This window comes from Aulonocara sp. 'chitande type north' Nkhata Bay, linkage group LG16, assembly GCF_057382095.1.
Source record: "Aulonocara sp. 'chitande type north' Nkhata Bay isolate Kocher_YH1m ecotype deep benthic linkage group LG16, A_spYH_male_GT1.1, whole genome shotgun sequence".
NCBI lineage: Eukaryota > Metazoa > Chordata > Actinopteri > Cichliformes > Cichlidae > Aulonocara > Aulonocara sp. 'chitande type north' Nkhata Bay.
In genome coordinates, this window is record NC_141359.1 from 17783668 (window position 1) to 17808326 (window position 24659).

A 24659-nucleotide genomic window follows, 5' to 3' on the forward strand; every position below is an offset into this window, starting at 1 on the left:
ATGCAATTCCATGTGCGCACCGAGGTCGTAAGAAGTCCTACTCTGGAGCCGAAGATGTGCTATTGATCAAAGGCTTAAGCGCTAGAGCAGAGATACTTGTTTTGATTGGATTTTTTTTCCCTCCCCCTCTGTAGATACAGGTTAACATATCCATCTGTTGGCCGTATGGATCCACCTTGGTCAGTTAAGGGACAAGTGTAGGCCTCTCTACTCTGCCAGCTCTTCTCTCTCATCCCTGTTTACTCAGCTGGTCCCCACGCCAGTCGTCAGAGCTTTGTTTTCACACAGCAACATGTGTTAATGCTCTGTAACAGATTTCAAAGGCGAGCTTAGCTGGGTCAACAACAGGTAATAGAGCAATTTATTGATTCTGAGGCTAAAGTGAAAAGCCCCTACTTGATAGTCACTTTTAAATATAGACACTAATGCTGTATCAGTATAGTTGGTATATTTAAGTCATATCCTGTATTTTGGGGGTGTTGCATAATTCAGCTTGATAAAACACCAGCTCAGCTGACATATAACATGAACAGTAAAGAAAAAAAAAAGGTTAGATTTAGAAAAAAAAAACGGATAAAGAAAGGAAGGGTTTGATGTTACTTGACCAACCTGCTCACTCAAGGTCCCCACGGTTGTTTTCTTGCTTGATTGGATTACGGCCACACACCTTAAGCTCAGCTTCCACCACCAATCAATGAGGAAATGAAGTGTCAACACTCTGGTGTTTATTTAACACTCATTTATTTTCCTACCGGAAGCCAAAGAAAGCTCAGCCACAGAGGACACCAGATGAGCAGAGGGATTTTCGTTAGCCATTTAGAATTATTGCATATAACTGTATACTTCTAAGAGCATTACAAACACGGCTTTCTGTGGCGTGCAACTGCTAATTGCTTTTTCAGTTAATAAAATGTTGGTTTTTATTTTATTTTCCTTAATTGCTTTGCATGAAAATTCCTGTGGCATTATATAGTTTTGAAATTAAATTAGCCAATTTAGTGTGAAATTACTAATGTATTCAGACTGAATAGCACTTTGCGCTACAATTAAGACATTATAATATTAGACATGTATATTCAAATTCTGCATGTTTCTAATCTCTTTTATAACTTGGAATACGAAGCTTTTAAACTCCTGGCTGTGCATCCATATGACCAAGCTTAAAGAACTGGTAATGGGAAGACAACAGGAAGTCTGTAATGCTTCCAGTCAGCATGAAGTGCCATCAAAATAAAATTCTGCACAGTAGCTGCTGCTTAAAACAACTGGGGCAATTGAAAATTCCCCTCACAATTTATGCCAAATGCCACTTTATAAACATTCTAGCACGACTGCCAAGTGTCTGCGCTGCTTTATGCCCTTTCTCTTAATTGAAAACATTATAGGGGTGCATTACACTTAAGGATTTTATAAGCTGTGCTATAAAGCCCTAGCAGGCCCTGAGAGGGGAAACTGCCCATTAACTTATAAGGTCCAGGCCTTGGCTCTCTTAATTGACAACCTCTAGGCTACTTTCATCACTTGTCGACTTCATAGCAGCAATCAATGTTTCCTCCAGGATGCTGTTGCATCTTTGACACGAGGGTGTTTGTGACAAAGAGCAGTCTGCCGCCAATGCCAGGGCGAGGGCTCTAGGCTGTCCATAAAACAAGCACACACATTCCTCTCCTAGCTCCAGCCATCTGAGAGGGCTCCATTTAACCATTCAGGTACTGCTTCCCAGAGACACCAGTGCAAATTCACTATGAAACCTATTAAGAATGTGGACTTTTTAATACACCTCTGCAGTTCATATCAGCACAGATGAGAAAAACAATTTCTAAATGATCCACTAAAACAGTTTCTCTTATCAAAGTGGTATTAAAAACATGACATGCTAAGCAAATATTAGGTAAGATTAGGAAAGAAACTATTTTCTTTCAAACTTTTTCATGCTATTCCCACAAGCGAAAGAAGACAGACACACACACCAGACTGGCGTGACAGTCACTTCACACTCTAATGTGGCAGGATCATCAGCTTTGTGCCTCTGGAAATTCATATGCCTTGAATTAGAGCCACATGTCACGATGTTGTTGACCTGAACAGACACATTAATAGAATATTAAACTCACTAAAAGTTCTTTGTGACAAACATGCAAACTGTTTGAAGTGTCTCATTATACCTCTTAAGAGACATGCATGACAATTTACAAATGTAGGAAAGCAATAAGCAGCTCTGACTGTTAACCACCTGTCAATGGATCTCGTGAACCATCTAACAAAAACACACTCAAGTGTAGCAGCAGTATCCCAGCAATATAATATTTGAATTCTATGAACTTATAAGTCATAAGCAAGAAAAAGGATTAAAATCAAAAGAGCAGATTGGAAGGCAGCACCGGTCTTTTTTTGTTTGTTTGTTTTATGACAGTTTACATTTAAATTTGTTCATCCTTATGTTTTCCTACAGAAATTAACAAAAACTATTGCTCCCCTTTTTCTTTAGTGGGGATAAATGACAGCAAAATTGAATTAGCTACATTTTTAACACATCATAAACAAACATTTAAATCCATTACTATGACAGATCCGCAGTTCATTTGTTAGCTGAAAAATCTGACTGAGTATTAACATCTACACATGGGTATCATGATACGTGGAGATGGAAATATTGCTTACATTTGTGTCTTGATTTTGGAATCATTATACCCCTCTTAACTATCCCATGACTATCTTATAACATTGCCCTTGTGTGCCATGGTTTACAGCAATATTGGCATGTTTTGCTGTGCTAGCTCGCAGGAGAGAGATTTTCAGTCAACTATTCTTCACCAAACTGCTCTCAAATGACTACACATACCTGGCAGTTTACACATCGACTTCATTTTCATTTATTTTGGCAGGAATTCCACACAGGAGTTCTCCTGTTTATATAGTCACATCTAATCTCAGTGTCACACACACTTTACATGTAATAAGATGCAAAATATTTAACACAAAATAGTCACATATACTGTTTGTTTATTTTGTTTTAAATAACTTAATAATTGTTATTTATGAAAATTACGACTATTCCTAGTCCATTTGCATTGGCCAAATATCAGTATCAGCTGATACTGGCCGATACTGGCATACAACTATGTCAGTGGCCAGTGTTTATTAGTTGTTCCAGTTTTCCACTGGTTTAATGTTAAAAAAGAGAACAAAATGGGAAATAACAAAAACAAAAAGCAAAAAAGAGCAAAAAGAAAATGAAAAGATTGAAAAAAAAAGACATTTATTGTTGCAGAGGATGAAGCCTAGTGACTTGGGACATCATCTTCTCTGTAGTACCACAAGCCTGACAGGTGCCACACAGGAAGAAGAGACTCCATTGTTATTATTATTTGGTAACAAACAACTGAGCTGAAAAAGCTATATGAGTGAATCTTGTATTATTTCCTAATTTAATGAATACCAATTACAAACCCATAAAGGCATACCCATTAGCTTAACTGGTTTTCGCCTCCTGTTAATTTGGCAATAATATCATGCTAGTAGACAATATTAAGAAGCGAAAAAGAAAAACATACCTGCCTAACAAGAGTACTGTCTCTGTAAGAATGTAAGTACACTAATGTGTTGTCAAACTTCTAGACAAATTCCAATCTTGATTTAGAATTTTATATGCTTTTATATGATGAAACACTTTAAAAGTATTTAAGTTGCTAAATTACAGACTGAAAATTGTCATTCTTAAACACAAAGTCATTATTAAAGTAATTTTCAACAGATCGTTTGTCACCAAAAAGAAATTACCTGCTTTTATTCTACTATTTGTAGTCTGGACATTTCCTCTTCTCAAACATTTGGGTAAAGTTGGTTGTTGTCATTTCCTACTCTGTGCTGTGCCTGTTGTTCAGGTACACACACCTGCCACTTCATTAGGTACAGCTGTTCAACTACTTGTTAGTCAGTCAATCACATGGCAGCAAACAAAAACATTTTAGGCACTTAAACATGGTCAAGATGATGTGCTGAAGAGCAAATCAAGTACCAGAGTGAAGACGAAAGGTGATTTATGGTTGTTGGTGCCACATTGGCTTGCCTAGATATTTAAAAAAAAAAAAAAAAAAAAAGCTGATGTACTGCAATTTTCACACCAATCCATGGGTTTCCAGAGAACGATCCAAAAAGAGAAACTATCCAGAGAGTGGCAGTTCTCTGGGTGAAAATTCCTTGTTGATACCAGTGTAGAGATGCACTGATTTCAATTTATTTGACTAATTCCAATTTCTGATTTTTCGGTAAGTGTGACCTGGCAATACCGTTGCATATATAGTCAACTTAAAGAGATTATTAAACTTCACGATCTCTCCAAATGTATATCAAGTAAACAACTGATAATAAAGTGCTCTTCTACTGAAAAGACATACTGATAAAATGAGCTGCTGTACACCCACGTTTACATGACAGGTTTTACTTAGCAAGCAACAGCAAGTTCCCCAGAATTATATAACAAAACAAATTTCAGGTACTTCCATCATTTTCTAGTATGTTTATAGCTTCAGCAGATAAACGGACGTCAACCATTTCTCTTTTTCACTCATCTCCATAATTTTCCCATAACTCCTTTGATCATTTGCTCTTATTGAGCCTGCTGCCTTCTAACATACTCTGGTCTCTGGTTAGCTTTGTCTTTAGCCACTTTTCCTGTGTTAGCTCCTTTAAAATGACCATATATAAGAGTCTCATTAGGTTTGTTGTAAGGAACATTTTCAGTTTCCCCCTGCAGTTTACTTTAGTGAACTTTCACACTAAAAACATAGCAAAGATTGTAAAAAATATTAGTTGATCTGGCGAGTCTCCATTTCTGCTGTGACATTCAGATGGTAGGGGGAGATTTTGGTGTAAACAACATGAAAGCATGGATCCATCTTGAATTGTATCAACGGTTCAGAATACTGATGGTCTAATAGTCTGGGGATATTTTCTTGGTACACTTTGGTACCAAATGAACATCATTAAAACACCACAGCCTACCCCGGTATTGTTGCTGGCTATGTCCATCCTTTTATGGCCACAGTGTACCCATCTTCTGAAGGGTGCTTCCAACAAGATATCACACATTGTGACAAAGCATCTCAAACTTGTTTCTTGAACATGACAATGAGTTCACTGTACTCAGATGGTCTTCACAGTCGCTAGATCACAATTTAGCACTTTTGGGATGTAGTGGAATGGGAGACATGCATCACAGATGCACAGGTGACAAATCTGCAGCAACTGCGTGATGCTGTGATGTCAATATGGACCAAAATCTCTGAAGACTGTTTCCAATACCTAGTTGAATATGCGTCACAAAGAATGAAGGTAGTTCTGATGGCAAAAAAGTGTCTAAAGATAATAACAAAAGACTAACTGTAAAATGTAACAGGCACTTTATTCAATCAGGCGCAATTCCATAAATGTAGTTTTATGACTGTAATGACCAGTTTATGTGCACTGTATTGGTCTACCAGTATTCCAGATACTAATATCAATTCAGCACACATTTTCCACATTTAGAGGTTAAATTAAAAGAAACACCTCCACTCAGCATCACCACAAAGTACCACACCTAAAAACCTGAGTTAACCCTTGAATAGGGATGGGTATTGATAAGATTTTCACGATTCCGATTCCATTTTCGATTCTGTTTAACGATTCGATTCTTTATCGATTCTCTTATCGATTCTCTTTAAAAAAGGAGAACACTAAGGTCGATTAGCTTAGAACATAGGTGTCAAACTCTGGCCCGCGGGCCAAATTTGGCCCGCAGCCTAATCACATTTGGCCCGCGAAGCCATACCAAATTACTATCAGAGCTGGCCTACTGGTATTATACAGCTAATATATATATATTGTTTAGTATTAAGCTTTGCTTATTCCATATTCAGTTTTTCAGCAAAACGTGTTTGAGTCCATAAGAAAAGATTCATTCTTATATCTGGAGCAATAAATATATTTCAATAAATATTAACGTTAGCCCGCAACTTTGTTCCAGTTTTGAATTTTGGCCCACTGTGTGTTTGAGTTTGACACCCCTGGCTTAGAACTTTGTTTTATATCTTCTCTTTGAACAAGATAGAAATTTAGGAGTAACATGGCCTTACAAACCCAGCAGTGAGATCTTAAAGAGATCCAGCCTACGGCTCTTCAATGGGGTGTCACAGGGTCCCCAGGAAAAAAAATTGTAAATGTAAAATAATAAAATAAATATTCTTCAGTAGCAATAACAAAGTATAACATAAATTGTTCTGTGGCAATTACACAAGAATATCCAGTAATGTCCCTGCCTACAATTAAACACATTCACTTACCAAAGTGAAATCGGGGGCATCTGCTGTGGCAAATGGGTTCAAGCCTTTTACCACAAACTTAGTCACTGCTTGGTGTCATTCATCTATCCTGGCCTGAAAGGAGACGCTACCGGTAGACTGCAGCGAGAGCTGCCAGCATCTGAGCCAGACTCTGTCTGTCTCTCTCATCATGGTCACCTAAATGCACAGTAATGGCAGGTTTTGTAATAAGGCAGATCGCGCTAACATAATATGCACTGTTATTTACCTGCCGCATTAACGGGAGAGGACGTGCAAACGTTACCGCTGCTGCTGGGTTGAGCTTCACGAGTCCGGAGCGGAATTAAAAACACGACATTCATTTAAGGTCATCGCGTGTTTTGTGAGCAAATGCTTTTGCATACTCGTAGTGCCAGGTAAATGACGCTCCGCAACGTGATGACGTCATTCGGGGCAACTGGAATCGATAAGGGAATCGTTTGCAAAAATGGCAAACAATTCCAAGGAATTGAAACAGTGGGAACCGGTTCTCAACAAGAACCGGTTTTCGATACCCATCCCTACCCTTGAAGAAAGTCCAGTTTATTGCAGGGCTGGTATATTGTTCCATTGATTTGATTATATGTCGCAAAAGTCATTAGCATTTGCATTTATCACAGCAGCATAACTGGAAACTGGCAACTTCCTTGCAACTAGGAAGGGAGAAAAAAATCAGTGGTTGCACGATGACTGCACTGAATTTTTTGTAACATTTACTCACAAACTGCCCATTAACTGAACGTGAAACAGCATCAGCACACAAGCTGAGCACAACTCACCTGCAGGACACCTCTTTGGAAGAGGAGACTCAATTCAACTGGTTGCCAACTGCTTGTATTCTGGTTATATTCCTATAATCAAAGTAAGGCTTCTGAGCACTTAGAGTATGTCACTGATGTGAGTTCACCTAGAATTTTGCTTGTGTCAGTGAGCAGGTGAAGATTAGTACACTAGCCTCATTTGAGTATCATTAATAAGAATGGCTCTCCGAGGTTGCACAGAGCTCCTTTAACAGTGAGGATCATTTACTTTTCCTCCAATTATGATGTGGTTTTGGTTTGATTTTCATATGAATATGCATCTTTTATTCATCACTCAACCACAGCATATCAAAGAAGTCTGCAACAGTGTAAAGTGATAGAGTATCCCATGTTATGCGTAAGTGTACAGCATTTGATATCCAGCATTTCAACTGGCTCCAGCATTTCTAAAGTGAGCACTGCAGGACGAATGCATTTCTAGACCGGGCTTTTATCCACTGTCTAAGGAGAAAGGGGGGAACGTTGTCATTATGGGACTGTGTTAAATGTCTATCAAACAGTGCACATTTAGAGCAAAGGTTGACCTGTCACCATCTTCTGCTGCCTATGGAGAAAATTGCGATTCACCGTGAAGTCACAATTTATGACCGAAAGTACAGCAAAGAAAATGAAATGCAGCTACAGCAAAGCCAAGGTAGAAACTTATAAAGTTGCCAAAGGAAGGCAACTTTCCCCCAGGTTATTTTCAAGGAGCAGAATGCAACCCTGTGATCTAATCTTGTAAATGTGACACAAACATAAGAAATATGTGTCTTAGAAAAACAAAAACATAAAAAAGAGGTGTGGTGATATATTTGGATTTTGATGGGAATTCATCCAAAGATGATCACTAGAGAGAACAGCAGTAAAATAACTTTTTCTTTAAAAGTTACGGGAAAGAAAAGGGGCAATAGTGGAGTGGAGGACGACTACCGCAATGCAAGAAAATAACTGTCAAACTTTTATGTTATTATATTTTCTTTGCAAAGTCGTCGGAAAAGTTGCATTAAAAAAAAAGCAAATGTCCCTCACAAAAGCCAAACCTGCATAGCACACGGTCTGTGTTTAATGTTTTACTTAGTTATCAAATTACACACTACCTCTTGGCCCCAGTAACATTTTTACTTCGTTTCCCACCTCACATTAGATGTGCTGTAAAACTGCGACCCTGGGCAGAATGAGTCACACATTCTTACACTACATTACTAAAGTCGTTCAACAAATAACAGCCACGTTGCTACAATAAAAATAAACAAAAACTGTGTATTCCGTTATTTTGGAAAACGCAAGGCTGTAAAAACATGTTGCTACAAACACAGCTGCTTCTCCACCGCCTACAAAACAAGTGACATTTGACCAGCAGCTGCTAGCTGCACGCTATGAGCAGGAAAACCTATTCATAAAAATTAGCGCCTAAATATTTACAGTGCGTTTTGTTTTTTTCCTCCTCAGCCGACAGGTCAAATCATCATTTTCAATCGAGATAAACTGAAAATAAATTGACTTACTGTGGGACAAGTTGTTTCACAGCTCTAGTAATGTGCGCCGCCATGTTTTCCGATGACGCTACAAGAGCAAGCGGCGATTGGCTTCACTAGCGGCGCGTGTGTGCAGCTTGAATCATGTGATTGGCCACAGCCTGGGAAGGGGCGTATCTGGAGTGCTGTTAGCACATGGAGTGGTAAACAGAGAGTAACTGGCTGAGACTGCTGTCGAGGATAAAGTGCAGCGGATGAAATATGTTTCCAGTCCAACAGTTGTGATAAAGTAGCAGAAATAAAGAGTAATTCAACAAAATAAGAGCAGCTGCATAAAAACTAAAGTCAAAGTTTCTGTGGATTACACATCATCTCAGAGTACTGTCTCTCTGAACTGGTCCTCACATGAACTGTCTGCTCTTTGAAGGCACAGACTGCCCGGAGCTTCAAATGGAAGGAAATGGGGGAAACAAAGTGAAAGTGAGATTTGAGCACAAGGCACGTCACCCCAGGAGTTGTCTCTCGCAGCAGTGGTGAATTACTACAGCTACCATCAGCCAGGTCCAAGTGTGGTGCACAAATGACACATAGTATTTGCCATGATTAAGTCAGCAGGAGATTTGCTCCAAATGTCAGCATTCAGAGGACAGCCTTTGGGCTGTGTTTGAATTTAAATGTGAATGTGCTGCTGGATTTATTGTAGAGCTTACTTCATGAGGGCTATAGAGCCAAATGTATCTGTTAGCTTAACTTGAGAAAAAGTCGAGAAAACGTCTCAAGTTCATGATTTGTTTCTTTTTTTTATCTTGCTTTTTGAAATGTAAGAAATGAAAGAAAGAAATCTATCCACTACAGATCATACCAAACAAAATATTTTATTTTCTCCTCATAATAAGATAAGATAATTGCCCCAGTTTTACATAAAGTAGAAAGTCCAAGTTAAAGTACTTTTTACTTAATGTATTTTTTATTCTGCATTATTTCTTCATTTTTTTTTACATTTTGAATTTCTTTTTTTTATTATTAAATATACAGTACACTACACCCTTGACACGGGGTTAAAGTATAGACACTGCATCACCTTCAAGACTAAAAAGCCAAAAACGCCAGGGACAACTGAAGGAATGGATTGCCATTATTTACTTTATCTTTGTCATAGACTAATAATACATGGAAAACATGACAAAAAAATAAGTTTGGTTCCTCTTTGTCACTTGAAAAATCTGAAATCTTTTTTAGATAGGCTAACGTACATTTTTAAAAACATGCAACTAAACAAAGAAAGGTCATTTCTACATGTGATAAAACTGCGATGGAGTTGGAAAATTCCATCCATGGGTTACTTGGAAACTACTTCTTTCCCTCCCCCTTCTGTTCATCGAACACAATTGTTGTCTACTAATCCAGTTTTGATAGCATTTGGCACACTTTCTTTGGATCACAGCAAGATGCTCAACTTCCATTCTGGTCTCCCCTAGGAACCTCTGAGCCCAAGAAAGCAGCCGACAACAGGTCGCGCCAGAGCAGGAGGGTTCTCCGTGTCCTCATGAAGCACAGAAAATTATTTTTTGATTCAAGTCACCCTTTTCCACACACACACACACACACACACACGCACACACACACACACACACACACACACACACATGCACAAGCTCATCAGTCTGGTATTAATTCCAGATATATGCAGAATATGTGTTTATTCTTGTCAATCTGTTATGTTGTTGAATGTTGCAATCACCTAATGACCCCCCTGTAAGGCAACAGAATATAAAATATTATGTCAAAGGAGAAAGCTTTTTGCCTTTGTCCCGCTCTGTACCCCCCTCCCCCCCATCCAAATGGACAATGCATCACTAGGCCTTGATGCCTCAGAAGTCTGGGTTCATTAAAATCTTGAACGAGTGCCAAAGCTGTAGTCATAGATAAAAGGAATATGAAAGGATAACAAAATTTATGGATGGCAAGTCACCACCTCACCCTGGCATTTATAATAAACAAATGGTTTCTGTTTCCAATTTAAATTTCTCATTATACTGTGACTTTTGGAAAATGTGTTTTGATTTACCAACATTTTATCTGAAAAACTGTATAATTGATTAGATTTACATGGCTCTGATTTTAATGCTGATCGCCTGCCTTCCCCCAGTAGCACCCTCCCCTCCCCAAGCCCAACACTCACCCAAAAAAAAAATGATCTGAACAGCTCCTGAGGCACATTAACATCATATAAAACAAACCTACATATCAAACAGTTTTTTTCTGATAAAATAATTGGTTTAAACCAGCATAGAATCCAATTCATCCCTTTGAAAGAAACCTCTGCGAGTGCACCAGAAAGAGAAAATGGTGAGATAGACTTCACAGCCCAAGTGAGATGGACATCAATGCGGTGTGCCAGCAATGGCTATATTAACCCATGGCTAAATCCCATCACACAAATGTCAGTGTATCCGTTATGAAACCATGACATTTAGATCCAAGGTCTCCATTGTGGTTTTAGAGGGAGCTGATGTTTGTCCATTCTTTGCATCCATCAAACCCGCACACAGCCTCACAGCCAACTGTACTCTAAGCATAGAAAGGTTAAAGATCATAAAGGTTTACATATCCAGTGTTACTGCAAACTGTTTTTAATACAGCAAGTTTTTGTTTTGTTTTGATGATGTAGGGAAGAAATGATCAAGGTAGTCTGTGCCAAGATTTTCTTTATTATTAATGTCACGATTTGGCTAAGAGACAATTTATTGTAATTATATAAAATAAAATATAAATAAGATATATATTATTTTTCTTTTGAAATGATTCATTTTGTTGGCAGCATTACCAGTGATCTGTAAAACATATACTTCAATTATATATATTTTTTTCGCTGCACAAAATTTTGAAACTATAATATTTATTGAGTAAAAAAAATCTGAATATCGGTCAATTTGTTGAAATTCTTCTAATATTTAGCCATATTTGCTACTGATTTAACCTAGATAAAATCTCCTAAAATCACTTCTAGCATTACAACACACCAGGGTTGGCCTGGTCTGACACATCACGACCACTCATGAGTCGTTTGTAATGAGGAGCAAAAACCATATTCAGGATGTGGACAATGTGTCATGAAGTTCTCATGTTACAAGGGAAACACCTATAAGCCACTTGGCTGAGAATCATGAGATGTTTAATTGTTGCCTCCTTACATTAGCTTGAATCTCCCCCCTGAGGCATCAGTTTGGAGGTCAGGTTCTGGAGTGGTGTGTGGAAGAAGGGGGCGATACTGGTGGTGTTGGTGGTGGTGGTGATGATACGGGGGAATAAAATCCCTTTATTATCAGATCTCTCTTACACTCTCTTTCTCTCTCTTCTACCAACGGCAGTCCAGATCAGGAATTACAAATGATATCATGACAATTTTCCATGCTCTTCAAACCAGTGATGTTTTACCGACTCATTTGCTATGATACCTTGTTACGGATCCAGCTGTGAATCAGGGACGTGTCATGGGGCTAGAAGCCCACCTCCCGCTGAGCCTGGCCAATGACCTGGAAGGCAATAGGGGATGCCAGTGCCTGCAGCATGTGCTGCACTGACAAAGCAGCAGGGCACCGTCAAAAACCCTCTCATACAAACTTTGCAGATCACTCCGTTTTTAACAGATGAGTAAGCACTGGTGCTGGCTTTTTTTTCTCCGCACTAACACAAGGTTTATGGATTTCCCTTCACAAGTGTGTGGCTCTGGTTGACACTGAGCAAAACCCTTGCCCAGAAGGGAAATAGTGTAGTGGTGGATCTTGCGTAGAGGGGTGCAGATAGCATGTGGCAGGGTCACTGCGCAGGTTAAGCAACAATTCATTTGAGTGCCCATAAAGGAAGTGGAGTGTGGTTGGAAACGACCAGCACACCAGTTAAAGAGGCCATGCAATTCAGATTAAACTTTGGCCTTTTAACTGAAATCATTAAAAAAAAACAAAAAAAAACCTCAACTCATACACATGATCAAGGGTTTTAAAATCTTTCCTATTTAATCCTCAAAACCAGATCAGTTATTTAACCTTAGAGAGATTTCCTGAAAAGCAATCCCTTGGAATATGGTGTAATCCCAGGAGACAAAGTAGCAACTTAAACCAGTCATTAATTTTTGTATGCATCAACAGGAATTCAATGAGGTTAAGGTTGTTTGGGTTTCCAGATGAGAGCCCTCACGCAATCCTAGGCCCTGATGACTTCTGCATTACAAAAATGATGCTGCCAGGACTGATGGAGCTGAGAGTGTCAGGAGGCATTAGTCTTCACAGCCCAGAGCTGGTGGACAAAACCAGAGTGTGCCCCCTGACCCAATCCACCACCAAGTTACTGACCCAGCAATCATGAGAGGAATAAGGAGAGAGGGAAGGAACAGTAAAGGAAACGATTTAAGCATAAACCAATGTGAGATTAATACACTGAAAAAACTCAGGAACAAGAAAGGGAAAGACATATACTGACCCCCGGACTTTACCACATGCTAGCCAAATCATAGGAAATGGTCTTAAGGGCTTTTTTTCCCATTCGGTTGACTCTGATTCTGCCTCTTTCACTTCATTTAACTGAATTAATGAGCAGGTTCAGCCAGACTTCAGAATATTAACTTCTTGGGTATTTTGTTGAGGGATTGAGCAATTATGCGAATAATTTCACAATAAGTAAACATGTTTGGGCCTGCTTCAGTTACACTTTCCCACATTCCCACTTAATGACTGGTTTTGACACCTCAGGCCTTAAATATGATAGAAACCGCTCAGTTCAGAAAAGAGCTTCAAGGCTCCTAGTATGCTTTCAAGTGGGGAAAAAAGTTAAATAGATACAAATTATTTGGATGGCGAACAAAAAATGAACATCACAGCACTCTTAATTCTTGAAATTTAAGAACTGCTTGTAGGTTTATGAAAGAGTGTTCCAGCGGTACTTGCCTCAGTACACTGACACTGAGCAAACACAGTGGGATAGTGGCCTCGAAACACGACACCAGTTGACTGAGAAACACATACATCAGAGAGGACCTAAAGCTGTGTACACATGGTTCACCTCAGGACAGACCACCTTACAAAGCAAAGTCAGTGCTGGACTCACCCTGTGCACTCTGTCAAATGCGCTCTGTCAAATGTACAGTAGACAGTAGGCTCCCATAGCATGCTGCCCACTGTTTTATGTATGATGTAGTATTTTGGCCTGCAAAAGCACTTTAAACTGCATTGCTTTTATTTAACAGTAAAACCCACTGGCAAAAAAAATATGCATGCTTATTTCCATATGTTGTACATCCCATCCGATTTATGAAATGATATGAGTCCATTCATTATTCATATTGGTAGTGGAGTTATTACCATTTTCCCATCAGGCTTGCCACTGACACCATATTATTATGAAATCACAGTTCGCCCAAGGCGTTGCTGCTGCTGTGTAAAGTGGTCACAACTGACTACTTAGCATGGGCATGCAGAACACTGGAGACAAGCACTAAATGCCATACAAGTGACCCGTGAATTTTTAATACAAGCATAGCGGCGACAGTAAGATAAGTGACAAGAAAGAAAAATGACTGTGGAAGTTAGTGAGGCTTAAAACTCTGGCTCGAAACACCAAAACAGCCACGGCACTTTCAGCAATTACACCAATCTTAATGTAGTCCAGACTGTACTGTAGTCACGCCGGGAGTGAATGTGGTATCAGCAGGTTCCATTTGTAGATGTCCCACTTTTATAAAGCAAACTTCTTTTAAAATGAATAAAAATTTCATGCAACAGCAGACTTTGTTGTAAGCTAATTTGTCACAGGCTTATCAAGGCCTATTCATCACTGATCTAGTAATTACCAGAATGAGCTACAGGATAGCCTCCCTGCTCCCCATTTGCCCCCCCACCCCCCTCGCAGCGATGGTCAGCCTGTAAAACTAGGATGTGTTGGCACCTTTATGATATAAATACTCACACACCCTGGGCATAGGAAAGCTGTCAACAGTACATTTGTTTTCCATTTTTCACCACCCAAAGCACTTCAATCTGAGGAGAAAAAAAAAAGCAGACAAGGCGTTAAAAATGCACTGCAACACTAACTATTTTGCCCTTTGGTAAATTTCGGTGCTTAAACAGATGGGGCTCAAACTGGTTCCTTTTTACTTAGTGTAGCAGGCTTGTCTGAATTTCCATGCAACAAGTTCTCACCTCTGCACATGCTTGGTTACAGCTGGCATACTGAGATTAGTGCTACACACACACATACACACATGCAGAGCATTCACACTTTAGTGAATATGTGCTGAAATGCACACACGACCACAACAGCTGCGATTGCTGCTCTCTCTTAGTGATCGTTCATCATTGGACTTCTTGTTTATTGAAAAACACGAGTGCATGTCAAGTGAACGTAAAGACAAGAGACGTCAAAACCCTCACGACTTGACCCACGCATGGACGTAAGCTGTTATAACCCCCCCCCCCCCCCCCCCCCCACACACACACACACACACATACACACACACCCCACACCAAGCCCATCCACCCACACCATAAATAGATCAAAGCACATCTGTTTCTGTGTCCAGCAGCCACACATCTATAATTGCAGATTGGCCGTAATGGCTTAGAGCGACCCATCAGATGCTAAGCAGTTTGGACAAAGGGGATACTAAAGCATATGAGGATAGGGTGACCATCAGCAATCGCCGGCCAGAGAATTCTCTGAAGCCACAGTGGCGGCTGTCTGGTCTGTAGTGGACTGAAATAGATAGCACAGCTTCAGCCCTGGGATAGAGGTCCTGAGGGCCAGCACTGACCACACAGCTGGGATTGCGAAGAAGGGGTTGACCAGTGGTCAGAGTCAGAGATGCCGTTTGGATCACGGTTAGGTCTGGGTAATGAGTTGAGTTAAAGAAATGCCTGAGCAGGAGATTATTGGTAAAAATTGAATTAGTTTGTCAGACCTAGAGTTCTGTTTTAGGCAAAAGAGAAAAGGCCAGAACAGTTAAAGGTTTTAAATTAGGTGTAGGACAGTCCGAGCTGGTCTTGGTTGAACGGAGTAAGCAGTGAGTGACGAGCGAAGCCTCAAGTTGGCCACTTGTCACAGTGTGAGGCTGATTCGGCCTAATGAGCATAGTGCTGTCACCACACATCTGCCTTTCATTCACTTGTAGAATCTGGCAGACTCAAAACCTGCTGGAGTCACTGCTAGATGCTGGAACTTGAGACACTGTTACTTCACTGGTTGCCAGATTGCAAAAATAAATAAAATAAAAAATCCTCACAAACTAACCAACTTTTGCTTTTACCAAATAATCTGATAGCTGATATAAAATAACAAAACACACATATTTTAATCATTCCTTGTCTTCCAGGAAGAGTGAGAAAGTATAACCAGAACGGTTACTTCTTACAGAGGCAATAAAAAGTTTCAATGACTAAACAAAAACAGTTTGTTTTAATTGAAACATATTTTTTTAATAATCAAAAAATCATTTTAGCTCATGCTAGCAGTTTTCTATTTTATATACACACCTAATCAAACCTAATCTCATGACTTTCTTGCATGTCACAATTGTAAGATGGGTAAATAATGATTTAAATAATGTTCCAAAGCCATCTTGCAATTATTTAGAATAACAAGTGCCACATTCTATAAATCTCTTTTGCATGATCTAATAATTAAATGTTACAGTAATAGAATTAGTGTGGTGTTTAGTGGGTATTAGTGGTTCTGTTGATCAGAAGAGAAACACAGAGATACTATGCCCTTTAAGGTGATAATGATGATTAGGTTGTGGTGTCTCTGATCTGCAGACGACAGCAGTCATCTCATCTGTCCTGCCTCTGAAGGCGTGTCTGTAGACAGAGCAGCTACTCAAAAAATTCCTCATGGGCATCCTCCTGGAAAATAGCACAAAGGTTTACTAAACATCATTGTGGCGGTGGCACCAATTATTGTTAATATACATCAAATAGCCTCGGCTGAGTCCAAGGAACAGACTGATCACTCCAATGACGGCAACTGTCAGTCTCCTCCCCAATGAAGAGAGCTGTTGAAATAATTAGTCCATGCTTTGTGAATAAAACAATAATACAACAGCCGAGATGACATCCAAAATATGCACATCGCCTCAGATGACCCGAAAACTGGCCGTGGCGTGGACAGCGGAACAAGGCCACATCTTTAAACGCAATCAGAGTCACCGGCTGCAGATGAATGCATGCTTTGTTTAAGCTTGGTATACAAATATTGATGGAAGACCAGTGACAAGGAATTCCATAAACACACAGCTTTTGGAATAGCTCGTAATATCATTGATAATATTGTCTACCTTCACGTTTTTGCATTTTCATGTTTGCATACTGTTTTTACTGCTTCATAAAATTGTGTGTGTTTCTTTTATCTGCTGCTTGCATTTTATTCTTTATTCTTTTTTCTTTTCTTTTTTAAACAGAGTTTCACTAACTACTACATCCTCTTTAAAATGTATACACTTCTTTGCAAAAAACAAATCATCAGAAAATACACCTGCAGCAGTCCAGGTAATATGAAAACACATAGAAGAACATATAAGTCAGAGTTTAGAGTGCTTAAGTATTGTTTCATTGCTGAGCCTGAAGATGGTGCTGCTCAGCTGCGCGCTTCCTGTTGTAATGGTTATGAAAATGAAAACCCCTGCAAACCGCACTAACTTCAAACCTTGTGTTAACCGAGCTCAGATCCTTTTTCCGGTAACGGATCTGTTCTGGTTAAACAGAAAATCACTGAATACCTTTTCCCTCTAGTGCTAGTTTCTGCGCAGCTGGGGTGGTGGGTGGTTCGACATGACATGAGGTTCTATAATTCTATAAATATAACTGAATATTCCAGCTTAATGTAGCTTTGCAGATAAATGTGTGTATAATATTGTCATTTATTTACAGTGTGATTAGTGTATATTGTTAAGTGGCATTAGAAAGCAAAATAGCATGTACAAAAACACGCTTTCTTACTTATTTCCTTTCGTTTTAAAACCACGTGCACATTTTGCAACCTAAAAACTTTTTTAAACTTTGTTCAAACTTTTAAGTTAGTTAGATGGGCCGTTTTGTTGGTGCTTTGTTGCAACTCTTGTGAGTTTGTATTGATTTTTATATATTCATACACGCGAAGAGTTTGGCATACAGTTCACATACAGTAAGTTCAAAGCATGTCCACTGCTGTGAAACGATGACACGCAATGGTTTGGTGCGTGTTAAAAACAGGCTGTGATCCCCTACGTTAAGACAGGCCCAGAATGAAATGTGAGAGAAATCGTGGCCTGCTAATCACAGACACCCGTGACAGCTTCTAACGGCTGCTTTTCGCACATACGCTCTCATTCAGTCTCGTTACTCTCCCATAGTAACAAGAGTCGTGTAGCACCCTCGCCTCTCCGAAGCGAGCGGAGTTAAATTGTTTCCAGAAAAACAACAAAGGACTCATCAGTGATAAAGGTGACAAATATGAACCAAAGTGTGAAAGGAAAGTCTTCACGCGAGCATGGTGGCAAAGGGGACAAGGCCTGAGTAGGGCAGGCGGCGATTGATGCGACTGATGAGACCAGACACAAGCCACATGAGGCCCACTGACAACGCAGGAGTCCCCTGCGGTATGTCCACCAGACTGCTTATGCACGCACGCACACACTCACACAAATGCACGCATTCACACAAGCACGCAATTTTAACACTACCACAGTGATCCCGTGCAAACGCAAATAATGCAGACATAACAGTTTTAATAAAAAGAAGTTTTAAAATGATTAAAGCTTTTGCTTATTGCTAACTTATGAGTTCGTTTATCCTTCGGATTTGTAATGTTCGCCCACCCTCTAGTGGTTTTATATTATATTGCAATTATCCCAAAATTAGCACTGCACATAAGAACAGATTTTTCTTTTCTTTTTTCTTTCTTTTTTTTGACATTTCTGTGTTAAAGTAAAAAAAAAAAACTGCTGTTTCTTCCAGTCATTATTTCTTCTATTTGGCTGCCAAACAAATAAACAGCAGCACAGTGAAGTTAATAAAGTACACTTTGTGTGTCTCGTGTGAGTGGGGCAAGTTTCACACGCAATTCATTTTGGCAGCAAAAAACATCCCAAATTTGGTTGGGCATCATTTGTGGAACCACGCTGACTATCCTACACATGTTGTGGACACCAGAAGTCATTCCCAGTTTGGCTCACCAACACACCCCTGGTTCCCCTCCACCGTGAGGGTGCCTTTAAAACGATATGCCTTCTGGGGTGTTCTTTTATGGACTGGAGTTGCACCATTGAGTATTGTGTAATTCTCTTCAAATCACTTTGTTCCCCTCTCTCCTCAACCCCCTCCTTTTTTTTAGCCCACCCCTGACTTAACAACCAGAAAAAGGTCACATTTTTGAGAAGTGACTTCCATGCATGTTCCATGCTGGGTCGTCACTTTCGATTTCCTAAGACCTTTCATGTCACACACCCATCAACCCAGAGAACTGCAAGCACGCTACTACAAACTACCATGTGCAACTTTTTATGCTGCTGCTGCCACTGGTGTTTTCTTCACTTATTTTATTTCAGGTTTGTCAGAACACAAAATATCATTCAAATGCACAATGTGCTGTGTATTATGTTTCTCTTGTACACCCAGGTTTTAAATCTCTCTGTGGGTACTGCTGAAGCCCATTTTGGGGCTTTAGTAGAGACCCTGCATGGGTAGGATTGGTGATAATCTTCTCCCTTCGTGTCTTCCTGAGCTTCTGCAGAATTTAACACTGAGATACCCTCAGGACACCTAGTGAGGGCTTAACGAACGACTGTCTTTTCCTTTTCCAGCACATCTTTCAGATGGTATGAGATGTTTAACTCAGGGCACAATATCATTAATGGAGCATGAAATTTAGGCCTGAAGTGCAGCAGGCTCCTAACCTGCAGGTGACACTGTCTGCATGAAGCTTTTATTGTGACTTAAGTGAGCTGTATTATAACCACATTTGACTGGTGACAATTAGTGACCTTTTGCCTATCCAGCAGCCATCCATTTCAATTACGCAAAGCTGGAAATCTTTTGTGGATAACCAAGTAAAATACTAGCCAGAGAGCTTCCACTGTACTTTTACTGTACTTTACTGCACTATACTTTACGGAACCAAAAATTAGGTGAGAAGGGGTCTATATTTATGGGTGTGGATTAACAATAGTCAGCTGCGTCTGACCTTCTGTGACTATATTAATATTTATTAGACAATATACCAAACAAGGAGGTAGATAACTTATGGATGAAGCCTGCTATAGGTTATTGTGAGTTCTTTTTTCCAGTTAACTGTCCTCCTCTTCTAGTAAAAGTCTTTCTCGTCGATCAATAATTAATAAATCACAAAGTTAGATATTGTAATCTATGGTAAATTTGCTAGCCCCTGATGATGCGAAAACTGAGGCTCTCTCCCTCACATCACATGATGTGCTTAAGTTATGATATTTTTTGTGGATTATTGTTAGCATTGTCAAAGTAAAACAAACCCTTATTTTTGTACCTTTCATAAGTGTCCACAATATGTACTTTCAGCTTCTCACTTATTTTTTGTGTTTACCTTGGGACCAGCACAAAGAGTACACTAGCTTGTGACCTCCCTAAAGCTGGGTTTGTGTCTCTTGGTTGCAAACCGGGGATCTTTTAACCAATTAACCAATAAACCACAAAGCAACTTCCTAAGTGTATCCACAGTGAACGTCAAATAGCTTACTGTAAAACAAGAAGCACTCAAAGACCACAGAGCTCTGCAAAGGCAGGTTGCCCTCTGGGCAGAATTTACTTTAAAGTATTTTGTATATATTCATTTTGTTTTCTTTGTTCTTTTTAAAAGTACTTTAAGAATTTTATACTGTTATAAAAAAGAGACATGTTGGAGTCAACTTGAAAGAAAGTTGTCAAATGGGGCATGATATTTGGATGCAAACTATAATGGGATATTTAGAATCCCCATATACTAGTATCATTTACTAAATGTTGCCAATACAAACAAAGGCAATAGAACTTTAACAATAGTTTTAAAGATAAAAGACATTTTTAATACAAGTTTGACCTTGAAGAAGAGTTCAGATGTCCAAAGTAATTATATATTTAGAATCCCCGCAAATGTGCCTGGCACAGTTTTAAGGAATACACTATTTTGCCAAAAACATTTACTCACCCATCCAAATCACTGAATTAAGGTGTTCCAGTCATTTGGTACAAGAACCCACATAGCAAGCAGGTCTGGCCCAGATCTGGTATCAAGTCAGCACTGCTGGATGACTTCTGGGATGGTAAGTGGTATGTCATCCAGATATGGGCCAGACCTGGTGGATTGGTTTATGTGGCCCAGGCCCATAGAAAACAGGTCTTCCCAGCATCAAGCTGGCACTTCTGACAGACTGGTGTCATGGCAGGGTGTATGTCAACCAGATGTTTGCCCGGCCTGGCAATGATGGCAATATTTATATTCCTATTCTCCTATTTTAGTCAGAAGACCCAAATGCCGTGTTGCAATACTATACTGCTATGGTAGCCAACGTTTCAAATGCAGGTTTGACAGGTTTGTGAGTGTACACTTTATCCAATACCTATTGACGGTTTACTCATCTCTGTCAGTGGGTGGCTGTAGCTCAGGAGGGAGAACAGGTCACCTTCTGATTGAAAGGTTAGTGGTTCGATTCCTGGCTCCTCCAGTCTGCATGTCAAGAGTGTGAATGTAGTTAGGAAGCACTCAGTTTAGTGAAATTGGGCAAGTTGTATAGAGCAATTTAAGTAATCCTGAAGAGTAGAAAAGCACTATAAAAGAATCAGTCCATACACTGTCTGAACAGAGTTTTGTCATGTTACTTTTGCAGTGTTTTGCATGTTCCGGCATATGTTTTTTATTATATGGCTTGATTAAGGTACACATTAGGCTGACATCTGCGGCCAGAGCTGAAACTGTTCTGAGCCAGCACAGAGCCAGCGGTGTGTCTACTGCTGGCCCATGTGTGGGCCACATCTGGCAAACCTGATCTGGGCCACCAAAGGGCTGTCATTCTTTGCAGTATGTGGGCCATGTGTAAGCACATTGTGTGGGCCAGATCCGGGCCATACCAATTTTGCTATGTGGGAAGCACCTAAGCACGCAGACTGCTGCTACAAACATTTGTGAAAGAATGGGTTTCTCTAAGGAGCTCAGTGAGTTCCAGCATGGTACTGTGATAGGATGCTACCTGTGCAAGTCCAGTTGTAAAATTTCCTCCCTAATAAATATTCCACATTCAGCTGGTAGTAATGTTATAACAAAGTGCAAGGGATTTGGAATGACAGCAACTCAACCATGACGCAGTAGACCATGTAAAATAACAGAGTGGGGATTGGTGGGTGCTGAGGCACATAGGGGAAAGATTCTGCATGGGTTTCCATGACTGAGCAGTTACATCCAAGCCTTTCATCACCAAACATAATGCAAAGTGCCAGATGCAGTGCTCTAAAGCACATCGCCCGTGTACTCTGTCTGGCAATCTGATGGACGAATCTGGGTTTGGTTGTTGCCAGGAGAAATGTACTTGTCTGACTCCATAGTACCAAGTGTAAAGTTTGGTGGAGGGGTGATTATGGTGTGAAGTTGTTTTTCAGGCTCGGTTCTTCAGTTCCAGCCAAAGAAAGTTGGCCAATTTCATGCTCCCAACTTTGTGGGAACAGTTTGGGGATGGTCCCTTGCAATTCCAACTTGGTTACGGACCAGTGCACAGAACAAGGTCTATGAATGAGCAAGTTTGTTGTGGAAGAGCTTGACTGACCTGCACAGAGTCCTGAACTCAATAGATCACCTTCAGGAATTAGAGTAGGGACGGCGAGCCAGGCCTCTTTGTCCAGCATCAGTGTCTGACCGGTGACTGACCAATTATGCTTCTAAAAGAATGGTAATAAATTCCCATAAACATGCCTAAAACTTGTGGAAAGCCTTCCCAGAAGAGTTGAAGCTGTTATAGCTACAAAGGATTGGCCGACATCATATCAAACCTTATGGATTAAGAATGTTACTCAAGATGTTACTCAAGTTCTATGGCTGTGAAAGATGGCTGAATACTTCATAATCTAGCATTATTATCACTCAGTGTTGGGGAGTAACGGAATACATGTACCGCCGTTAAGGCAAGGCAAGGCAAGGCAAGGAAAGTTTATTTGTATAGCACAATTCAACAACAAGGTGATTCAAAGTGCTTTACAGAGACATTAGAAACAAGAACAAATAAAAAGCATGATTTAAAATTGATTAAAACAAGCAAATAAACTAACTAACTAATTAACAAACAAACAAACAAACAAACAAACAAAACAGTATATAAAATCAAAACAGATAAAATCAGAACAGTAGATAAAATCAGTAGTTAAATGTAAGTTTTGAAATTTAAGCTTAAAGTGTGGATTTGGTGCTTTATTCAAATGCAGCTGAGAACAGGTGAGTCTTCAACCTGGATTTAAATAAACTGAGTGTTTCAGCTGATCTGAGGCTTTCTGGGAGTTTGTTCCAGATATAAGGAGCATAAAAGCTGAATGCAGCTTCTCCGTGTCTGGTTCTGACTCTGGGAACTGATAAAAGACCGGATCCAGATGACCTGAGGGATCTGGATGGTTCATACTGGGTCAGGAGGTCATTGATGTATTTTGGTCCTAAACCATTCAGAGCTTTATAGACCAGCATCAGAACTTTAAAGTCTATCCTCTGACGGACAGGCAGCCAGTGTAAGGACCTCAGAGCTGGACTGATGTGGTCCACTTTTTTGGTCTTAGTGAGGACTCGAGCAGCAGAGTTCTGAATGAGCTGTAGTTGTCTGACTGATTTTTTAGGTAGACCTGTAAAGATGCTGTTACAGTAATCAAGCCTACTAAAGATGAATGCATGGACTAGTTTTTCCAGGTCCTGTTGAGACATCAGATCTTTTATCCTTGATATATTCTTGAGGTGATAGTAAGCTGACTTTGTTATTGTCTTAATGTGTTTTTCTAAGTTTAGGTCTGCATCCATCACTACACCCAAATTTCTCGCCTGGTTTGTGGTTTTTAGATGTATAGATTGAAGTTCTCTGGTGACCTGTAATCGTTTTTCTTTGGCGCCAAAGACTATTACCTCAGTTTTGTTTTTGTTTAGCTGGAGAAAATTGTGGCACAACCAGTCATTGATTTCCTCAATGCATTTACCAAGAGCCTGTACAGGGCCTCGGTCTCCTGGTGACATTGTGATATATATTTGTGTGTCATCTGCATAGCTGTGATAGTTTATTTTGTTGTTGTTTATAATCTGTGCCAGTGGGAGCATGTAGATGTTAAACAGAAGGGGTCCCAAGATGGAACCTTGGGGAACTCCACATGTGATACTTGTCTGCTCAGATGTGAAGTTACCTATTGATACAAAGTATTTCCTGTTTTCTACGTATGTTTTGAACCAGTTTAGTACAGTTCCTGAAAGACCTGCCCAGTTCTCCAGTCGTTTGAGTAATATGTTGTGGTCAACTGTATCAAATGCTGCACTGAGATCCAGTAAAACTAGGACTGACATTTTTCCACTGTCTGTATTCAGACATATGTCATTAAACACTTTGGTCAGAGCGGTTTCAGTGCTGTGGTTCTGTCTAAAACCTGACTGGAAGGCATCGTAGCAATTATTCTGTTTTAAGAAGTAACTGAGCTGTTGAGAAACTGCTTTTTCAATGATCTTACTTAAAAACGGGAGATTTGAGATCGGCCTGTAGTTGTTCATTTGTGTCTTGTCAAGATTGTCCTTTTTCAGTATAGGTTTGATTACAGCAGTTTTTAGTGATTCTGGAAACACACCTGATAATAAAGAAAAGTTGACGATCTGTAACAGGTCTGACTCTAAAGTCTTTGAGACCTTTTTGAAAAAAGTATTTAAAATACAAAATATGAGTAACTGTATTCCGTTACAGTTACCGTTTAAAAAGGTGGTATTCAGAATACAGTTACTTTGTTGAAATAAATGGATTACACTGCGGTACTTTCCTGTTTCATTTTGTCGCGGGTCAGGACTGT

The 24659-nt window shown here is 39.7% G+C and overlaps 1 protein-coding gene across 1 annotated transcript in view; it reads right to left on the reverse strand.

Annotated features, from left to right (window-relative positions):
* clybl (citrate lyase beta like) overlaps positions 1 to 8706 on the reverse strand; it is a 67179-nt gene extending 58473 nt beyond the window's left edge. Inside the window, exon 1 of the mRNA XM_086267220.1 lies at positions 8650 to 8706. Within this exon, the coding sequence (XP_086123346.1) occupies positions 8650 to 8693 (44 nt within the window). The 5' untranslated portion in view covers positions 8694 to 8706. The remainder of the gene's footprint in view (positions 1 to 8649) is intronic.
* Positions 8707 to 24659: the final 15953 nt, after the last annotated feature.